At 40.6% G+C, this 20,383-nt stretch overlaps 1 protein-coding gene across 1 annotated transcript in view; it reads left to right on the forward strand.

Moving 5' to 3' along the window:
* Window positions 1-20,383, forward strand: part of LOC126377790 (talin-1-like) — a 50,430-nt gene that overhangs the window by 29,088 nt on the left and 959 nt on the right. Inside the window, exons 60-90 of the mRNA XM_050025608.1 lie at window positions 16-141; window positions 247-360; window positions 449-538; window positions 733-855; window positions 1,335-1,453; window positions 1,533-1,665; window positions 5,925-6,097; window positions 6,326-6,455; window positions 6,612-6,736; window positions 6,818-6,992; window positions 7,477-7,647; window positions 7,954-8,113; window positions 8,311-8,423; window positions 8,503-8,631; window positions 8,725-8,907; window positions 9,339-9,484; window positions 10,577-10,717; window positions 10,790-10,841; window positions 10,946-10,983; window positions 11,462-11,564; window positions 12,021-12,130; window positions 12,675-12,796; window positions 12,973-13,109; window positions 13,620-13,797; window positions 15,704-15,797; window positions 16,518-16,668; window positions 17,325-17,411; window positions 18,654-18,774; window positions 19,495-19,607; window positions 20,046-20,136; window positions 20,247-20,311. Coding sequence (XP_049881565.1) covers window positions 16-141; window positions 247-360; window positions 449-538; window positions 733-855; window positions 1,335-1,453; window positions 1,533-1,665; window positions 5,925-6,097; window positions 6,326-6,455; window positions 6,612-6,736; window positions 6,818-6,992; window positions 7,477-7,647; window positions 7,954-8,113; window positions 8,311-8,423; window positions 8,503-8,631; window positions 8,725-8,907; window positions 9,339-9,484; window positions 10,577-10,717; window positions 10,790-10,841; window positions 10,946-10,983; window positions 11,462-11,564; window positions 12,021-12,130; window positions 12,675-12,796; window positions 12,973-13,109; window positions 13,620-13,797; window positions 15,704-15,797; window positions 16,518-16,668; window positions 17,325-17,411; window positions 18,654-18,774; window positions 19,495-19,607; window positions 20,046-20,136; window positions 20,247-20,311 — 3,813 coding nt within the window. The remainder of the gene's footprint in view (window positions 1-15; window positions 142-246; window positions 361-448; window positions 539-732; window positions 856-1,334; window positions 1,454-1,532; window positions 1,666-5,924; window positions 6,098-6,325; window positions 6,456-6,611; window positions 6,737-6,817; window positions 6,993-7,476; window positions 7,648-7,953; window positions 8,114-8,310; window positions 8,424-8,502; window positions 8,632-8,724; window positions 8,908-9,338; window positions 9,485-10,576; window positions 10,718-10,789; window positions 10,842-10,945; window positions 10,984-11,461; window positions 11,565-12,020; window positions 12,131-12,674; window positions 12,797-12,972; window positions 13,110-13,619; window positions 13,798-15,703; window positions 15,798-16,517; window positions 16,669-17,324; window positions 17,412-18,653; window positions 18,775-19,494; window positions 19,608-20,045; window positions 20,137-20,246; window positions 20,312-20,383) is intronic.

The raw sequence follows: 20,383 nt of genomic DNA on the forward strand, positions 1-20,383 counted from the left end.
TGAATTTATGTTTAGATGAGAGCTGAATGTTCAAGTTTGCCTGATGACAAAAAGAAGAATTTCAATGAATACGCCAACAAGCTGCGAGCCGCTATCCGAGCTCTGGATGTTGCAAACTCTAGGGCTAAGCGTATGCCTAATGTAAGTGTATATTTCAACAGCCCAATTTCATACTTTTATCATAACTTGTCGCAATCTTCATATTCAGGAGGCCCCAATGTGGAACACATACTCTATATGTTACAGGATTTAAACAAACGTCAAGATTTAGAGAGCGCTGTACAAAATTTACAAGTCACACTTCTTCAATCGAGACCAGCTCTCGAGGACAAGCCGCAAAACAATATCATCGATTTAACGGTAACTCATTTGTTATACGTAAAAGTTTACACGTGAAAATGGAAAGGATAAAACAAACTATATAAAGTGTTATGATTTTTTGTTTTAGGACTTTGTGAAAGACGTCTCTTCGGAAGCTGAAAAGTTATTGGGTGTTACAAATAAGGCCAAAGTGTCTCAAAATAAACCGGAAATTGAGGTATGTTATTACTTCTACTACATAAAGTAGATATTAATTAAGAGGATATTATTGGTACTGATTCCAGCAGACACCTCCTTGTTTTAATGTAGCTTGAGCTACAAAAAAGTGATCGAGCTGAGCACTATATTCCATTATAATAACCGAAAGATTTACTTATATTTTATTTATGCTTACTTTATTATTATTTTCAGCAAATCAAAACTGAATGTCACAAAATTAATGTAGCCGCGTTCAGGATCTTGAATCCAGCTGATCAGCCGGCCGGCGACGATACCTCATTTACTGACATACTAGAAGTCGACCATTTAGGACAGGTTTGTCGCATAATACTGATACCAGCGAGACTCATAAGTAAATACGGACGCATAATGTCTATTGGACCACAGAACCTGTGTTACAGAAGAACGCAAGTTTTGGTCATCATCATCATATCCCTAGCATGTCCCATTTTTCCCAGGGTCTGCTTACCTAACCTGAAGATTTGACAGGTCCGGTTTTTACATAAGTGACTGCCTGTCACACCTTCCAACCCGTGAAGGGAAAACCAGCCCAATACAGGTTAGGTCACATACATCCGAAAATTAATGTCTCGGAATTTTGTATCGATCGCCATCGACTAGCAAAGAAGAAGAATGTCTCGGGCATGTGGGTTTCCTTACGATGCGATGTTTTGATATCAAGCTAAATATGGTAAAAAATTGACTTAATCCAAAACTGAAATCATCTAAGGGGTTGTATGTGTCCGTTTCAACATGATTTATTTAAAAATCCTTATTTATATTTTTTGTTCTAGGAATGTGAGGATCGCGTCAACAAAATTAAATCTGCGATTGAAAACTTGAAAGAAAAAGGCGTTCAAGATGATTTACGCACTAATTCGTTACCTTTAATTGAAAGTTGCAGTTTACTAAGGTTTGTTAATGATTTATTCCACAATTAATTTCAAGTATCGGTTAGGTACTTTTTATATTTTTAATTCTTATTTCAACAGGTTTGCAACAAAAAGCGCGTTAGCGACCACTCAGAGTGTCGCTCTCGATGAAACATTACAAGATCTAAACGATTTAGAAAAGCAGATCGATAAGATGTTGATCCCTACAGAAGGAGCTATCAATATTGCAAAGGTATGTGAAAGACCGTTGTTTCCGACTAGAACAGAAATGTCCGCAACTTCGTTCGCATGGATTTAGATTATATCCTGCAATTACCTAACCTAACCATCTCTAACTTTACAGTTTATTTATTTATTTATAAAGTACAACCACATCACATATATTTAAACATTTTACATTTATAAGGTTACGGTATTGTGACTAATATATATGACAATTACGGCGTACATAACTTATACAATTAAGGGTACTTAAGTATTTAAAAATAAAGTAAAATTAAAATTACACATCAAACTTAAAAATTAGAAAGATATAAGTATATGTGGGATTTTGGGTTTGCTCAATTAAACAGTCAAGTACGGTTCAAACACTATTTTTTATTTTTAACCTCCGCGTAATTACACCACCATCGTTTTCGTCCGCCTTCCGCTATCTCGCCTTCCCTTCTCCCTCCTTCCATCACTCTCACTCATTCACACTCCTTCACTCAATCTATCATTTCTCTATGCATCCCTTCTATACTCTATACCTTCTGTACTACTCATGTTACTCGTCTACTTCTCACACAATCATCTCAACTCACCTGTCACTCACTCAGCCACACGCCTACACTCGGCTGTCCTGACATAAAGCTTGCCCTCAAGCTTTACAAATGGCTCTACACCAAAACATCAATGACTCTATTACAATGACTCTATTACAATGACTCTATTACAATGACTCTATTACAATGACTCTACTACATTGACTCTATGACAATGACTCTATGACAATGACTCTATGACAATGACTCTATGACAATGACTCTATTACATAAACAAAACATTCTCGTATAACAACTCATTCATACACTATCACACCTCCTAAAATTCTCGTTACAATTATAAATCTTAAAAAAAATACAAAAACTCTATAAGCAAGTCAATAGGTATTAAACACTGTTACACAATACTAAGTCTTATCCACCCTAGATATTCTCAAAATATTTTAATGCAAAAAAAGTTCCATTCCACACTAAAACTCGTCTAAGAAACAAGACATACCTACTACAACTTATGTTTAAACTGAAACACCTTCAAATATATTTTTTATAAAAGAACATCTAAAACAAAACTATTTCCTGCAATTTTATTTAAACAATACAGCTTGTGTACTTCGACAACAATCTAAACATCTAAATATCAAACAAAACTAGATAAAGTTCTCATATGTTGTAATAACAAACTAACTATAAAATTCAGTACAAGTAAGTCTTATCAGGGAAACTGTAAACACAATAAATGAATTTCTTAACCAACAGTCTTAATTATTTCAATAAACAGTCTTAATATTCATTATCTTACTTATGACATGTAAAAATTTACACCCTAACTTTTACATAACAACTCAAGCAAAAACAAAGCATGGTTACTGGGTCTGAACCTCAGTATAATTTTAAAGAAAATACTAATTAAAAGTGATGCGAAATAATGAAATAGTAAACAAAAAAAAATAAACCTCTTCAAGCCTCTCTAGCCAATGCCATAAGGGTACACCTGCATGAAGTCTGCACTAGCATCGGACTTCTTCATCTTCTCAACGTCACCACAATCTCTCCATCTGACTTTAATAGACTTACAGGGTTCTAATAATTTTGGCATTAATTTCATACTGCTCCTAAACTGAGTCCTTTTAGCTGCTCTCTCTCTTTGCTGTGTACTTTCCTTTCTAATCCTATCATAATTCTTCTTATTTTCTTCTTTTCTTTTCAACTTCTTGACTTTTCGTTTCAATTCTTCTCTATTGTACATGTAATTTTGGTTTTCTTCTCTTAATAACCATAAATTGGTGCTGCTTTTCCTCCTGAGTAGCACTAACGGGTTAGCATCATTGGAGGTACTGACTTTAACACCTTCTTCTCCAAGCCACTCCAGTCTTTCTAACTCAACCTCTTCTTGCTCCATGACTGTCAAACGTCTAAGTCGCCGGGGAACAGGTATTTCATCCTTCAAAACATTCTTCAACTCTGTAGGAGATACTCTCGTCTTCTTCGGGGTATAGGAAGTGTCCAAGGACTCAACTTTGTCTTGTATGGAATTGCTCTTCACTTCACAACCTAAAAAGTCAACCTCAGCAGGAAAATGTTTGATTTTTGTTGACCACGAATCGTCAAAAGAAGGCAAAAAGGTGACTTTGTTGTAATCCAGTAACATGACAGTTTTCTGCAGTAATTGTTGACCAATAATCATATCGTACGGCATTACATGAATTGGCACAATATTAAACTTTACGTCCGTAAAATATTTACCGTCTATTGTCACAACAGTAACAAAACAATCACACGATCGCACGTCGCTTGCGCCGAATCCCGATAATATCACGTCACACTTCTCTGGTTTATCGATGTTTAACTTCTCATAACACGTCGCAGACATTAAGTTCGCTTCACTTCCCGTATCAATAAGCGCGCAGACCGTTTTTCCATTAACTTGTACAGATTTTAACGGCCGATTTCTTCCATTAACTTCTTCGTTTATCATCATAACTTGCGAATATGCACCGGTATGTGATCTGTCAAACTCAACTCCATTCTTCACGTCATTCTCGTTCATCTCAGTGTTGCCAGTATTCGTATCTAAATTCCTACCATTTTCTGACACTTTAATGCACCATTGTTTCGCCGACTGGACCGGTCTTCGTTCACTCACTTGCTTTGCCGACATGTCGCATTGCGACAGGGGTTTCGCCGAACCGCCAGATGTCGCTGTCGCTGCTATCACCATTGGATTTTTCGGGCAATGCAATGCAATATGGCCGAACAATCCGCACTGGAAACATCTTAATCCTTTTCCACGATGTGGGCACTGTGATGAAACATGATTTTCTTCGCCGCAATTATAACACTTCACACGTCTATCTTCCTGTCTTCGTCTTGCTGTATTACTATCCTGTTCTCTCGTCGCATTATGTCGTTGCTTCACACTTTTACACACATGTTCATAGATTTTAAGCTTCTCTTTCAGGTCTCCAAACGTCGATACGCCATACAACATAATCTTGTTGTTTTCATAGTCTTGTATACCGTCTACAATATACTGTATAGTAATGTAATCAGGTAATTTTCCTCTTCTGCCGAGCTCCTTCATAGCTAACATATACTCGTAGCATGTTTCGTTATTCGTCTTCTTCTTCGTACTTAGGATTTCGTGTAATTCTTTTTGGTTAATTGTATCAGAAAATTCCTTCATAATCGCGGTTTTCAAATCCTCAAACGTCTTGAAAACACGCTCCGACTTCAGCCATAGCTCCGCCGTCGAACACAATGATCGCCTCGCTATAATAAGCTTTTGTATAGGCGTCCAGTTGAAGATCTCGCCATTATCTTCAATTTCTTCCACCCATCGTGACACAGTATACATCTTGTCATTTCCCGAGAATTTAGGTATGATGCCGTCGTACATCATCGAGTAATTTGGTACAACCGGTACCGATTCTGGATCTGGTTGTCCACGTCGTCCGCCCTTCATATTTTCCGTCGTCATGATAATCGAAATTAATCGAGCCGTCTGATCGATAATTTCGCGTCTTCGTCGTCGTCTAACTAGCCACTCGGTGCCGTCTGCGCCTCGTGTCCGTCGTGAAAATTTTCGCCGTCTGCGAACGTCGTTGTCCCACCGTATCCTGTCCAATTAATGAGCACCCATCCCGGACGAGCCCCCAAAATGTGGGATTTTGGGTTTGCTCAATTAAACAGTCAAGTACGGTTCAAACACTATTTTTTATTTTTAACCTCCGCGTAATTACACCACCATCGTTTTCGTCCGCCTTCCGCTATCTCGCCTTCCCTTCTCCCTCCTTCCATCACTCTCACTCATTCACACTCCTTCACTCAATCTATCATTTCTCTATGCATCCCTTCTATACTCTATACCTTCTGTACTACTCATGTTACTCGTCTACTTCTCACACAATCATCTCAACTCACCTGTCACTCACTCAGCCACACGCCTACATATATGTAAAAAAAGTAAAATATAAGTAAGTAATTAATATCTGTTGTTACAGTTGTAAAGCTATTTGCGTAAAACGCTCTTTTCCACTCGGAGAAGAGGTACATGAAGGAGAAAATCAGTTTTAAGACCTAAGACAACCGGATATCGGTCATTTCGAAGATAGTTATTACAAAATTAGTAGTGTCCCTGGTTTGAATCCCGGCCCGGAATCGGGCTCTAAACCAAAGAATTCGTCAAAATTCAAAGTCAAGAACAGATTTAAACATAGAGACTTTTCAGAGATGCGGAGGTAGCGCGGAGATGTCTGCGGCGCGTATGCGAGTGTGCGCGGCGGCGGGTGGCGTGGCGGCTGCGAGTGCCAAGCAAGCGCGCGCGCTGGCGCCCGCCGTAGCCGCCTACGTGGCGCAGCTGCGGGCGCGGGCCGACCTGCACAACGCCTCCATCAGGAACAAGTAAATTACTAAAATGCCTCCCCGATCGTCGTGGACGCTCAACATCACACTGTTATATCCCGCAGTGGAATAGTAGTTCACTTTCGATAAGTAAATACTTAAGTAGTTAGTTAGTAGTAGTGTGTATATTGAAGAAGAAGATATGTTGAAATTAAGATTTTTATAAATTGAATCGCAGTTAAAGTTATTTTCATATTCGACCTTTGACGTGATATGTTTTGATAACAGAGTGAAGGAGCACGTGAGCAAGGTGATAGAACTGGCGAAGATCCTGACAGCGACCACCGGCTCGCGCGTCGCGATGTGGCAGCCGCTACCCAGCGCTGACACTTGTATACTTACTGAACAAATCCTACAGGTTGGTTGATCATATTATCACCTCTGAACTGTCCGTTGAAATGACATCTGTTAGCAGTACTGCTTATACTGCATAATTTCACGATATTAGTCGGTCATCAAGTAGTGACTAGCTCGAATTAGTAGTAATCTTTCGTCTCATTTTTCAACTTTTCAGGAACTTGAAAATTCTCCTGTAGCAGAACAAACTAAAGTGGACAAACCACATGTAAAACTAGTGAACGATAAGGACCTCAACAGCCTTTTGATCCCGGTAGACACCAAAATTGAAGGGAACAAAAAGTCAGTCTTGTTTTTATTATTATTAGTAGCATTGCAGAAGTAAAAAGTGTACGTATTATTTTACTGTCTATTAATCATCAGGCAAATCGAGGAACAAATGGAGCGTTCTGCCACTGATCTTCTGACTGCGTGTCGCAATGTGGTTCTGACTGTCGGCCAGAAAAATGCTCCCAGCGCACCCACTGCCGCTGCCGCCGCTGCTGCCGCAGCGCGGAGACTAGCTGCCACCGCCACAGCCGCCGCTGCACATTCTAATGTTTGTCTCTACTTATATAAAACTTGATATCGTAATCTTTTCGACAGCGCTGATTACGGCCATTGAACCTTCATTAGTATGACACTTGGGATAGACGTACTGTTTGAAGGCGTTAAATCTTTATTGAATGATTCTTAAAGATTTTTGCTAAGAAGTCATTCGATGCGATTTTAAGCCCTCAAAGATTCAAAGTTACTTTCGACCCACAGTCAATCTCCCTTAATAGTCACGTTACGTTTCACGGAGTCCGTGTCTGGAGTAGTTTAAATTTGGCTTAAAAAATCTATATCGTGAATCAATAAATCTTGATCTACAAATTGAGAATCCATCAATCCAAAAATAATCTTGCTGAGGTTGGTTATATCCATCTCACATCCTACACGATAGAAGGAAAAAGACTTCTTGAGAATGAGTGTTCATTCTATGAGTATCTGTTTATTATCTTATTCTATCAGTATTACATAGATTAATTTTCGAATGTTAGGACCCAATGAAGAAGAAGCGTACGGAGGAAGCGTCACGAGAGATGTGCTGGGCCACGTACGAGCTACTGAACGCGGCCGAGCTGGTGTACCGCGAGCCGGCGGACACACCCGTCCTCTGCTCACGGCTACATACTGCGCTGCGACTGCTCGGCGACGGCATCAATAGGCTGGTCTGTTATATCTACTAATAAACTTTTAAACAGCTTGATTACTAATGACTGGGTACCTACCTACACTACATAGATGATTTCGACTCACTTGGGTGTTGTCGAACTTCCGTGATTCATCGTTTCATGTGTGTAACTTGAGTTGTATGTCTATACCTACCAATATCATGTAAGTATCGAATAGCAAGACAACCTACGTGATATTTTCTCTTGATAAGGAATTTCTAAAATAAAGTGTTTTATGAAATTCGATGACTACAACTTTGTGTAACCTTTGTAAAACTTAATAATTGTGTGTACACACTATAGACACGGTCGGCGACTTCAAGCAGCCTACTCCGCGTCGAGTGCTCGTCAATAGAGCGTGCGCTGAGCACGCAGCTGCAGTTGACGCGGGCCGCGCCGCCTGCACACGCGCCGCCCTACGAGCACTGCCTGCAGGGGCTGCAGTCGCAACGAGACGTGCTGCGTGAGTATACATCGTGTGGGGTATGAGGTCGATCACCGATCTCACCAATCCACGTTTCAGGGTATTTATTGTGGCACTGGCACATATGTCCATACTTATCTCTTATAAAGTACTATGCGTGATAATTCCATACTAGATACATTTGGTTACGTACGATGGGAATTTGCCAATGAAACATATACATTTGTGTTTTCTAGAGAAACTTGAAAACAACGACCCCATGGCTCGCGAAGAATTCTGTAAGATACTGAATTACGCGACAGTTGCCGTTTGTAATAGCACGGAATACGCCGCACAGTGCAAATATCTAGTAAGTGTCAAGATTATTCTTTTTTCATTATTATTTCATTTAACGTTATTAGATTAGTTACACAAATTTTAATTTACAGATATCTCTATCAGAACAGCATAAAGATGTGGCTATCCACGGGTTAGTGGATGTGCCACGTTTGCAGAAACTGTCGTCCACCACGCAGGAGTCATGTTTCAGAATCATGCACACTACAGATGTGGAAATGGTAAGTGTGTCTAATATGTACTAACCATCTAATATAACTACTGAAAACAAAATGCGAACGTGGAATTGCTTTTCATTTCAATTATGTATTCAGGCGAAAGAAGAAGAGAGTAAGGTGAACAAGTTGACAACAGAGTTACACCAAGCGATAAAGGACGCGAGCGCGCAGGCGCGGGACAGCGGCGTGAAACGCGAGCTGACGGAGTGTGCCTTCAACGTGGACCGTGCCGCTAAGGCGCTCAGCGCCACGCTTACCGACACCAACACCGCTTGCATGGTCAGTATTCTCACAAAATAATACTAAGTAATATTATGATATACGTTCGTTCCATTCCCTATATTTTAACTGCTTCTGTTACAATAACATAACATAAACAGCCTATATACGTCCCACTACTGGGCACAGGCCTCCCCTCAATCAACCGGAGGGGGTATGGAGCATACTCCACCACGCTGCCTGTTACAATATTCGACCCAATTATTAGATATATTCGACCAATAGTAGGCACCGTCGCATTTTGGAGGAATTTGAGCGTATACGTTTAAAACCCAGGAACAATACCAATCCTGCAAGTACTATTGAGTGCGTACACTGGCTGGGAGGTGGTCGTCATATAGACCAGTCTCTGCGCCTCCCCAGTGCGACTGGTCTTAGAGGTGAATGCAAGTGAGTCCGTATAGTAGAGAAATAAAGTGTGTCTTCTGCAGGAAAAAGTGAGCAGCTGTGCGATGTCGCTGGTGGACAGCCTGTCGGCGCTGGGAGGTGTGCTGCAGCGGCCCGGCCTGCTGCCCACGCCCGCCGCCCTCGCAGCTGACACTCGTGCGCTCATAGACGACGTCGACACCCACTCACAGTTAGTATTGCTTCTTGTTGTACCGCATCAAGTCTGCTGTCAGGGTTATTATTGAGCCGGCAGAGGTTCATCACATGCCTCGCGTAGCGTCTACGTATAGTACGTCAGTAAGTACGAAGCTTGCTTGATCATTCTGCATGTTGTGACGTCCAATGCAAGAATTGTCATTGTAGATTATTTGGCTAGTTTTTTTTTTCTTTTTTTTGGGGTTCCGGAGCCAAATAGCAAAACGGAATCCTTATGGATTCGTCATGTCATGTCTGTCTGTCCGTCCGTCCGTATGTCACAGCCACTTATTTCCGAAATTGTAAGAGCTATACTGTTGAAAATTGGTAGGTAGATGTATTCTGTGAACCGCATTAATATTTTCTCACAATAATAGAAAAAAAGGACAATATTGTTTGGGAGTTGCCCATACTTACAACTGAAACTCAAAAAAAAATTTTTTCATCAAACCTATACGTGTATTTATGGATTGAAGTTTGGTAATATATTTTTGTCTAAACTGAATAGTTTGCGCGAGAGACACTTCCAAAATGGTAAAATGAGATACGGTTTGTATGGGGAGGTGAATTTGTATATATTAGCTTGTTTAGCACATATCACGAGTCTATATGGGCTCGCATATAGTTAGATCTAAATCCCATCATTTAAGTACCTAATTTAGTTTACTTAACAAGCCCATTGGTGGATCCTACTGCTGGGCAAAAGCCTCCCCCAAGTCTTTCCACAATACCCGATCATGTGTGAGATCCATCCAGTCAATAACTTAAAAAAAATACGCAATATTAAAACATCGATCAAAGTTACAACGAACTACAAAAACTTTTATATTATGTTACTTGCTGCTACGGAACCCTTCATGGGCAAGTCCGACTCGCACTCGCGGCTTTTTTATTGAGAGTTGACACTCATCTGTCTCTAAGTTAAATCAACACAGAATGAAAAATTAAATCTTCAAGTTTGGTTTATGCACACAGTACTTAGAAGAAAATAAAATGAGCCAAATAATCTAAAATGACAAATCGTGCAAGACGAATTCATAGACAACGAAGTCCTGCGAATATCTCAATTAACGTGCCCTCATTTCAGGAAATTGATCAACAAGATGCAGACATTGGTAAAACAAGTAAGCGGCGCGCCGGACGATGACGGGCCCATGACATGGGTCACTTACAACACGCACCGCACCTCTGTGTTTGAAGCTTTCGACGCATTGCTCAAGAGCCTCCGGTCAGTTTTCTATTTCAAATTACAATTAGTTATAATCCAATATGTTACTTAATATTGGTATTGCATCTGCAGGCGAAATGGAGAGCGAGCTGGACTTGTAAAGGCCGAAGAAACCGCAGAAGAGGTAAATGCAAATATGTTCTTGTGATAGATAATTATTATCATTGGGTTTAGTTTGAAGACTCAAAATGTGTGATGTCAGAATTAAAATACACGCGTTATTTTCAGGAATCCGATGCACCCAAGAAAAGTTTCGTACAATTACAGTAAGTGTCATGTTTTGGTTACTGATCAAGAAATGTTTTAAATATAATTGATGTAAGGGTGACCTTTCTTCATAGTTTAACATTTGTTGCTATTTTTACCTACATAAATATGAAAGTATCCTTATTACTTACTATTAGGACTTTAAGTATACGGAAGTATAAGCAAGATGGGGCGAAGATGTGACAAATCTAGGAAATCGTTATTTTTATTGACAACTGCTCCCAGAATGTCTTAGGAAACGTTGGAACAGGATTAGCATCATTTGGCAATGCGGCCATGCCTAAAGGGCAGTAGTCATGAACAGCTGATGGACATCTACCACCAGGAAAATGCTTATTGTATCGAGAATACTTATACTACAAATCAAAAATATCTTTATTCAGTGGGTAACATAGTTACACTTTGAATCACACTTACACTGAATTCACAACACATTAAACTCACAAAACTCGTTTGTGAATGTGTATGTATTTGCAGGGAAGAGGAGGCGCGGCGCTGGCTGCAGCGGCGGCCGTCGCAGCGTGGCCTGCAGGAGCGCGGCCAGGCCGCCGCCAGGGAACTCATCACCCTCGCTACCGAGGTAACCTCTAATCTAGACCATAAGATACCACTCATATTATAGACCTATGTATAAAACACAAATAACCTTAGATACATTGTATTGTAACGCTTCAGCTATGTCACATTCCTAAATATATTAACAATTCTTATTATTAAAATTTTAGAAAGGATATACGCATTATACGCAATCATGTGAAAATTGGCGATAACGCCCACTCGCTCTCCCAAACAAAAATAACCGATGTCCGTAAATCAGTCGAGCTGAAGGGCGCGTATCTTAATATCGTGAACTCTATAGAGCAATATCTGACATCAAAATCGTCAGCATGCAATAAATTTCCTTTAGAATGTGTATAATTTTCAGTTAATCTTTAAAGTTTTCACACTCAATTTTTCAAGCTATTTGATAAAAGCTCAGTGGAATGATCACAATCAGAAAAGAATGTGACTGTAATGAATTGGTGCACTTTTTTAGTTGTCCGAAGATATGAAAGGCTCCGAAAAAGATGAGATGAACAGCCTTATAAAGGAATGTCAAGAATTACTGGATGTTTGTAGCAAGAAGTATGACAACGACAATGCGAGGTGAGTCAACCTTATTACCTGAGTGTAACATATATGTGCCAAAAAAGGTGGAAACAACTTTAAAATGAAAGATGCAACAAAATCTAGTAAGCGCGTTAATGCATGAAAAGTAGCAAGATGTAGATTATACTGGCTGGCGGGCGGCTGACACGTCGCAGCTGGAGTCGCGGCACGGTATGCTGCACATGTCTACTCAGCTGACATTGCATTCACGAAATGGGCGATTCTAAACCACTCACTTTAAGTATTCATAATATCTACCTATGTGCCCATTGATGTAAGGGACGATTATACGATTCTGATTTATTTATTTATCAAATTAAAATGTTCAAGGACAGACCTTCTGTAGCAGCTATCCTATTCCAAGTAAATTTTGATTAGAGAGGAGAATGACAGTTGCATCCCCTATTCATTGTCCTTGAAGATGCATACTTTATAAATCTTATTTTTAGCGACCGCGTGACGGTATATCGGAATGAAAGTTGATGTTATATTATCCGAACTTTATTTTGTTAGGGTATTGAACGGATACGTGTTTATACAGCTCGCTAATGGAGAGCTTGCGGCAACTGCGTAAGGCGGTGGAGCGCGGCGTGGTGTCTCGCGTCGTGGAGGACTTCATGCTCTGCGACCCCGTGCTCGACGAACACATCGATGCTGAGACAGGTACAGCTGCTCACTAAAAAAAATAATCGGCTACAATTATTGTTGTCTTTATAACTATGAGGTTCATCGTATCCAATGTAGAACGAATATCAGAAGTAACGAACTGATTGTCCGTTGATTGGGTCGTGGTTCTGCCTGCCAGATATGCTTTATGTAGGTGTTCTTTTATTTGCCAGATGTATCAAAACAAAAGTTCTTATTGGAGAAGAAGATAGCGGAATTGATGTCGTCCCTGTCCCGTGTGCCGCGCATCGCCCGACTCGTGGCCCGCGCCGCGCCCGCCGCCGCCGAATTGGATGCGTGCCGCAACCAGGTATACACTGATAATTCATATCGACATAACCCAGCACTTATATCACCCCCAACAGCGTATATTTACTCATCCTTGTATAACGACCCTGATTCTTGTTACTTATAGTTAGCGCATTTCTGTTTGCGCATATTTGTTTAAAACATTTTGGAAGGAAAAAGAAAAAAAAGGGAGACCAAAAAGACCTTAAAAATTAAAGGGAAGGCGAACGTCGTGTCATCATCTTATATAAAAGTTAAAGAATTAGCTTTGATAGAGATAGATGAAGAATGCTACATCAATAAAGACATTTAAATGCCTGTTTAAGGCTTATTACACTTTTTCTGATAACAGTCTGATAGCCTACCTAGAAATAATTTAGCAGATAGTAGTAATGCTAATTACACTGATCCGGTTATAGGCAACACACTGTTTTCATTCATTATTTTATTAGTTCTAAGAGGTCTTTTATTGGAAAATTGTAACACTAATACTTATTATTTATCCTTATATCATATTTTTCATTCTGTTTAGACCGAGTTAATAGTCCCGAAGTTAGTGAAAGCGGCACAAGAACGCATCGCATCTCCGCACGACAAAGCTGTGGTGGAGCGATACAAGGCGCTACTGGCTCAGTACGCGGAGTCCATGGCGCGGGTGCAGGAGCTATGCGACCGCTCCGTCGACCCGCTCGACTTCGTGCAGACCGCTGGTAAGTATGTTCAAACTAACGCACAGACCTACAATCTTTCAGAATACTACCTACTTGCAGCTACGTCTTAAACTCCTACGGCTTAGTTTTCCAGACAATAGTTAAACAATGAGGCTTAGATTTTAAAAGATCATTTCCCATATTTATTTATTTATAATGGTCCATAATTTTGGAATAGCCAAACGCGTAGTCGATCGGTTGTTATGTTGTTTATCGAAGGTCGACCGACATATCCGGGTTGATAAACAAGCTGATCGCATTCTATATATTTTCTTATTTTTTGAAACCAAGAGAGTTATGTGTTGTTACACCAGTGGGATGTTATCACTTGTGTGTGAAAAGAGTAGTGGAGAAGAGCATCTCATGTAGCTTGCTGTGTGTCCCACTGCTAGGTAACAGCCTTCCTTAAAATTTTCCACCTCATATCCACCTTGATCTACTGCCCAATATAAACCCAATGAGAGATACATACTGTCCTCAGTCATGTCAACAATGTTACACCCATAAAAAAAGTAAACATCCGTTCTTGTCAGTCCAACAATTTTAATAGCGGTGTCTGGAACCGAACGAAAATTTATAAAATAAAAATATGCCTTGTTTTTGTACGCTACTTGTTTTGCCGTGTTTAATGAGAGGCATTAGACATACTTACTGAAAAATGTCATCTTAAAGCTCGTTTATCTCGGTTGTCTTCTGATTGCTTGTCGCTCTGTCTGGACTGTCGATTACGGGCGTAATGTTATGTAACAAAAAAAACTGCCAAGTGCGAGTCGGACTCGCCCACGAAGGGTTCCGTAGCAGCGAGTAACATAATATAAAAGTTCTTGTAGTTCGTTGTAACTTTGATCGATGTTTTAATATTGTGATTCTTTTTCTTAATTTAAGTTATTGACTGGATAGATCTCACACATGATCGGCTATTGTGGAAGGACATGGCAGAGGCCTTTGCCCAGCAGTGGTTCTCTTATTTTAGAAGTTACAAGGGTGGGGGGGAAACATATTTAACCACTTAGAAAAAAATGTATTAGAAACCTCAATATCATTTTTGAAGACCTATCCCTAAAGACCTATATGGGCTTACCCCACACGAATGGGTTTGATGAAAAAAAAATGTTTGAGCTTCAGTTCTAAGTATGGGCAACCCCCAAAATTTAGTTTTTTTTTTTTAAATTTTTGTGTGAAAATATTAATGCGGTTCACAGAATACATCTACTTACTAAGTTTCAGACATACGGACGGACAGGCAGACATGACGAATCCGTAAGGGTTCCGTTTTTGTCATTTGGCTACGGAACCCTAAAAAGGCTAATTATCTAGCTACGGAACCCTTACATTGCGCGCGGCAGATTTTTAAGCTAATGATGCGCTTCTAAAGTGGCTGACCACAATTACAAACGTGATAATATTCATGTTATTAGTTTAGAAAAGAAGATAAATGGTAGATGAAGGATCATAAATGAAGGTCATTTAGATTTTCAGGAAAATTGCGTTGCTCTTGATTTAATATAATTTTGGCACTTAGCAGTATATTCAGTTCTTTTAGTGGCGTTTATTATTTAAATGCCTTTCAAATATTCAGTACATATTTATCATATACTATTATTTAATGCCGGCGTGCGTGTATGAAGCGATTGATGAATGTGGAGGAAGCAAGAGAAGTGTGTCAGGATCGAAGCAAATGGAATTCTATAGTCTCTGCTTACCCCGGTGGGAAATAGGCGTGAGTTTATGTATGTATTATTTAATGAAAGAAAAATATTTTTTATTCTTGTTACGCAGAATAGAAATAGATAGTGGCGATCATCCTTCAGATCGGATACTAATTCTGTGCTCTGGTTGTGTATAAATGTGTCAACGTTTCGCTATTACTGGATGATGTGCGATATCAAACTTTTATTATCCGCAGGCGAGACGATGTCGAGAATGTTGGAAGAAACGAGTCACCTCAGTCAACGCAGCGATCCGCAACTATGCGCCTACACTTCCAGTGCCATCACGAGGTACGGGTCTTTTACGGGCAACCGGTCGTACGCGCCCCGCTTTATGTGTTACTTCGTCCTATCCGTCCTATTATATATTTATATTCGATCGACAGCGCCGACGCCACGGCGACATTTACCGCGACATTTATAATATTGAACTTTATATAAATCGCATACAGTCGACAATCACACGTGATATTGGAAATCATCCAGCTGATTATCCGTTTGATCTTTTTATAACGTGTTAAAACGTTACATGCCGTGTTAAAGTGATAATTAGGATTATTTACTTACTTTCCACAACATGTCGATACGATACTATTTTCGGAAAATGAGTAGGTATATCGTGAAAAATTAGAAATCGTTTTTCATATCGCGGAATCGTTCGTATCGGAGGGAGGATCAGTCACCTGTGCGGCGCCGGCGACGCGCTCCATGCCGCCGCCACGTTTCCGGCGCGATGTGCGCAGCCGCGACCAGCGCCGTCCGCGCCAGCCGCGCCGGAATCACGCGCGCGCCTCCAGCCGCGCGAACGTCCCAGCGCCCGCCGCTCATGACGAACGACGCCGCCGCGAACCTCCGTCCGTTCCAACGTCGCGCACTTCGGCCTGTGTTCCGCAGCCACGAGATCCCGGACTAATTTAATGTTAAGCAAAACAGTGGGAACGACGGGAGACGTGCCGGCGGGGTGCGCGTAGCAGACGGTGCAGACAGTGCAGTGTCCGCGTGTGCCCGCAGGTTGGCGGGGCGCGTGATCACGGCGAGCATGTCGTCGGAGGTGGCGCGCGCCGACCCCGAGCTGCGCGCCGCGCTGGCCGACACGCAGCAGCGGCTGGCCGGCGCCGCCGCGCAGCCCGCCGCCGCCCGCTGGCGCGACGCCGGAGCTGAGGTACCTCATGCCACACACCCGCCCCAACACATGCGGCACGTAGCCCGTGATATCATCAATGAAGTAGAGGTTGATAGGACCGCCAATAGGGTGGAGAGATGGTCTCTAGCTAGAGAATGAAGCTCGACGTCTAGCTTGTGGTGTTTCTTAGGTGGACTATTCGAAAATTATTATCGGTATGTACTGAATTCATTGACATACCCCTATGAAAAATGCTTATGAGTCACTTAAGATGTTCGACCAGCAGGGCTAACATGCGCAACGTTATAAAATTATCGATCGATTCAATAAATTTTGTCGAAATCGATTTTGATTTTGTATGATGTTATTTTGTTCGTATTTTGGCTGAACGACATGGCTAACCAATCGACAAAACGACATAGCTATATTGTCAGAATCGAATAAATGACCGTGACAAAATTTTATCACGTTGCGCATGTTGGCCCTACAGGAGATATCTAACTACCACGTGTGAAATTCCTTTCAGAATTATACTTATTTCAAATGGTTACGAAAACCTTAAAAATTCTTCTAATATAATACACCAGTTTAGGCCTAACTGAAAATGACGTAATAATATTAAAACACTTTATTGCAGTATAATCAACCTTTAAAACAATCTGTTGATTTGTTAAAAGCTACTTGTTTGATGGCAGATATTGCGCACCACGGGCGAAGTGGAGTCCGTGCTGGGCGGAGAGAACATATTCAAAAAGCAACCGGAGCCTGATCAACCCATATACGTAAGTACAATTATATTCAATTGTACATAATAAAATGGCGTGCGTTAGGTAGCTGTAATACGTCTTTTTTGAACAAACTTGTGAACTTTCCAAAGAAGCATTTATCAAACCCTAACCCTAATTTCATCTTTACTAGCGCCCACGTTGCACATAAAAACCTTTTAAACATCTATATTATTAAACCAAAAATTCAATTGCCGAAACCCTTAGCTAAATGTAATTTATGTGACATATCTGCAGTAAAATTGGGTGTTTGGCACAGGTCAACGTATAATCTCGCGCTATATGACAGTGGTTATGGGATGTGTTGAAAGGTATGCAACATACATATATCGTATAACAGTCGCCGCTGGAAAATAACGAAAACACTGATTATATGCAGTACCTTGAAAATTTATGAATGGTTAGTCATACTAATTAAACTACTAGACGTGTGTGATGTGTGTGTGTGTGTGTGTGTGTATGTAGCTCTGGAAATAATGGTTCGAATCCGAATTGGATAGTTCCCTATTAAAGAAAAAATATGAAATAATAACATTGTATGTAATATTGTAAAGAATTAAAGTTTGTGAGTTCGTTTTAGGAAGTATTCTCTGGGACTACTGAACTACAGTATAATGAATGACATAGGCTATATTTGATAAATCTAAGTTCAGGTTGATGTGGTCCCGAACGGGAAGCTATTTACTAAATAAAGACAGGTGTAATGAAAATCGTAAAGAGTACAGCAGTCAAAACGCCATCAATCAAGAATACGTTCTATGTTGTACCACGTTTTTCTATAACGCTATGGTGTATTCATACAAATTGCATAGAAATTTCTAGTTTTGATGATTAGTGGTGATTCTGAGCTTTAAAAGGCATGTTAAGCCGTTGGTTCAGACAGCTAGCCCACATATCCACACTGGAGCAGCGTGGTGGAGTTATGCTCTATACTTCTTTCCGGTAATTGTGGAGACGCCTGTGTTCTGCAGTGGGACGTATATAGGCTGTTTATGAAGTTTAGTAATAAGTTACTGATTTGTCGGTCGTCTGCGTGCAAGTTACTACCACCTCGGTGGTAGGTGGTAAGGCGGTGCACCGCCTTAAGTGAAAGGTGAGGCGGGACAGCGCGCAATTGACTGATTGCACTCCGTCAATCAGTGTTTATCTGCCTCCCTCGTCTTGCCCTCAGGCGAGGACAAAAACTAAAAAAAAAAATAGGTGGACATTACCCAATGTACATTCTTTTCATGTGCTTAGAACGCGGCGCTGAACCTGCACACGGCGGTTCGTGAGTGGTCGGCGCGCGACAACGAGATTGTGGCCGTCGCCAAGCGCATGGCCGTCCTCATGGCTCGGCTCTCCGAACAGATGAATAATGGTCTGTACTGACACTTTTACTTTACAAAACTTTTGACATCAAAGTAGCTGAGGTCAGTCATCGAACTCAACACCCACATAAAAAGAAAAGGTTACAGTTTTATACATTTGTACACTTAGTCAGTGTCTAAATCTAAATCGGTTTACTTGAACTTCGATGTCATATTTTTTGCGATGTAATATGGCGTGACGATGTGAATCAATTTTGTGATCTGGAAAACTATAAATGCTGCATCATTGATCTTGGTAATGCGGAGATGCTATCTAATTTGAGTCGTCAATGTTTGGCAAACATTCTGACCCTATCTGGTTTAACATTAGCGCGGCGGAAGCAAAGTGTGACGAGGAAACCATGGGTTCTTGACCCCACTCCAGCAGAAGTTGTCGATAAAGACGCCGAGGGCAAGTAAAAGTCGAGTATATTGCCTATGGATATGGTTTTTGCGTAGTGCTCACAAATAAACGCATGCTTTGAAATGTTGTGTTGTGTCGGTTGCGATTATATTTGTGTTTGTTTTTTTACTGAAGTAATATTTAGGCGAGTTCTAATAATAATCAAATAATACTGGACTTAAACACCTCCACCAACCCGCACTAGAGTAGCGTGGGGAGTATGTTCCATACCAGTTAATGGAGCTTGCATTATCAAATTAGAGGATGGATACTGCCTACCTACTATCGTTTGATACAGTATTAAAATGGAATTTTTATAAAATTACAGACAGAAAACGCGAATTAATCGCGACGTCCAAGGCGATAGTGAAAGAGTCATGCGAGGTCGCGGCGCTGGCCAAGAAGCTGGCGCTGGAGTGCAGCGACGTCAGGATACGAACGGTAAGAAATGTACAACGTACTTACCTAAACTCACGCTTAAAATTACTTTAGAAATGCAATACTTTAAAAATGTTTATGTAGATCTTCTTCTATCGTATGGGTTGTGAGGTAGTTTACCAACCCCATCAATCCTGGTGTCAGGGTTACTATTGAGCCGCCAAAGGCTCATGTAACGACTACTAACTTACATCAGTAAGTATTAACGTGCCTTCCGAAGCACGGATCATTTTACTATCAGACAATCAGGTGATCAGCCTGTAATGTCCTAAGCAAACTAGGTAACACAAAGTGATTTTTGTGATATGTCCCCACAAGGATTCGAACCCGGCACCTCCGGGTCGTGAGTCCAGCGCTCAACCACTGGACCACAGAGGCCGTTTATGTAGATGCAGATAAAAGTTAGTATAGGTAATAAGTGGTTGTAACTGTTTTTTTCAGAATCTTCTGCAAGTATGCGAGAGGATTCCTACTATAAGCGGCCAGTTGAAGATGTTAACCACTGTCAAAGGTTCTGTTTTAGGAAATCAAGGTATGTTATTATATTTTTAATTTAATTCAAATATTATGATTTTCTTTTTTTTGTTTATTGAATAGTTGGGAATTTAGCGGTAATATTATTCCTCATTTTTATATTGCCAGGTGGCGAGGAAGATAGAGAAGCTATGAATATGCTCGTCACAAACGCCCAGAATCTGATGTCCAGCGTGAGTATATGTTTTTATTTATTTACTTTTATTAAAATTCCAAAACAATTTATAAAATACTTACGCATCATA

This window comes from Pectinophora gossypiella, chromosome 24, assembly GCF_024362695.1.
Source record: "Pectinophora gossypiella chromosome 24, ilPecGoss1.1, whole genome shotgun sequence".
Classification (NCBI taxonomy): Eukaryota; Metazoa; Arthropoda; class Insecta; order Lepidoptera; family Gelechiidae; genus Pectinophora; species Pectinophora gossypiella.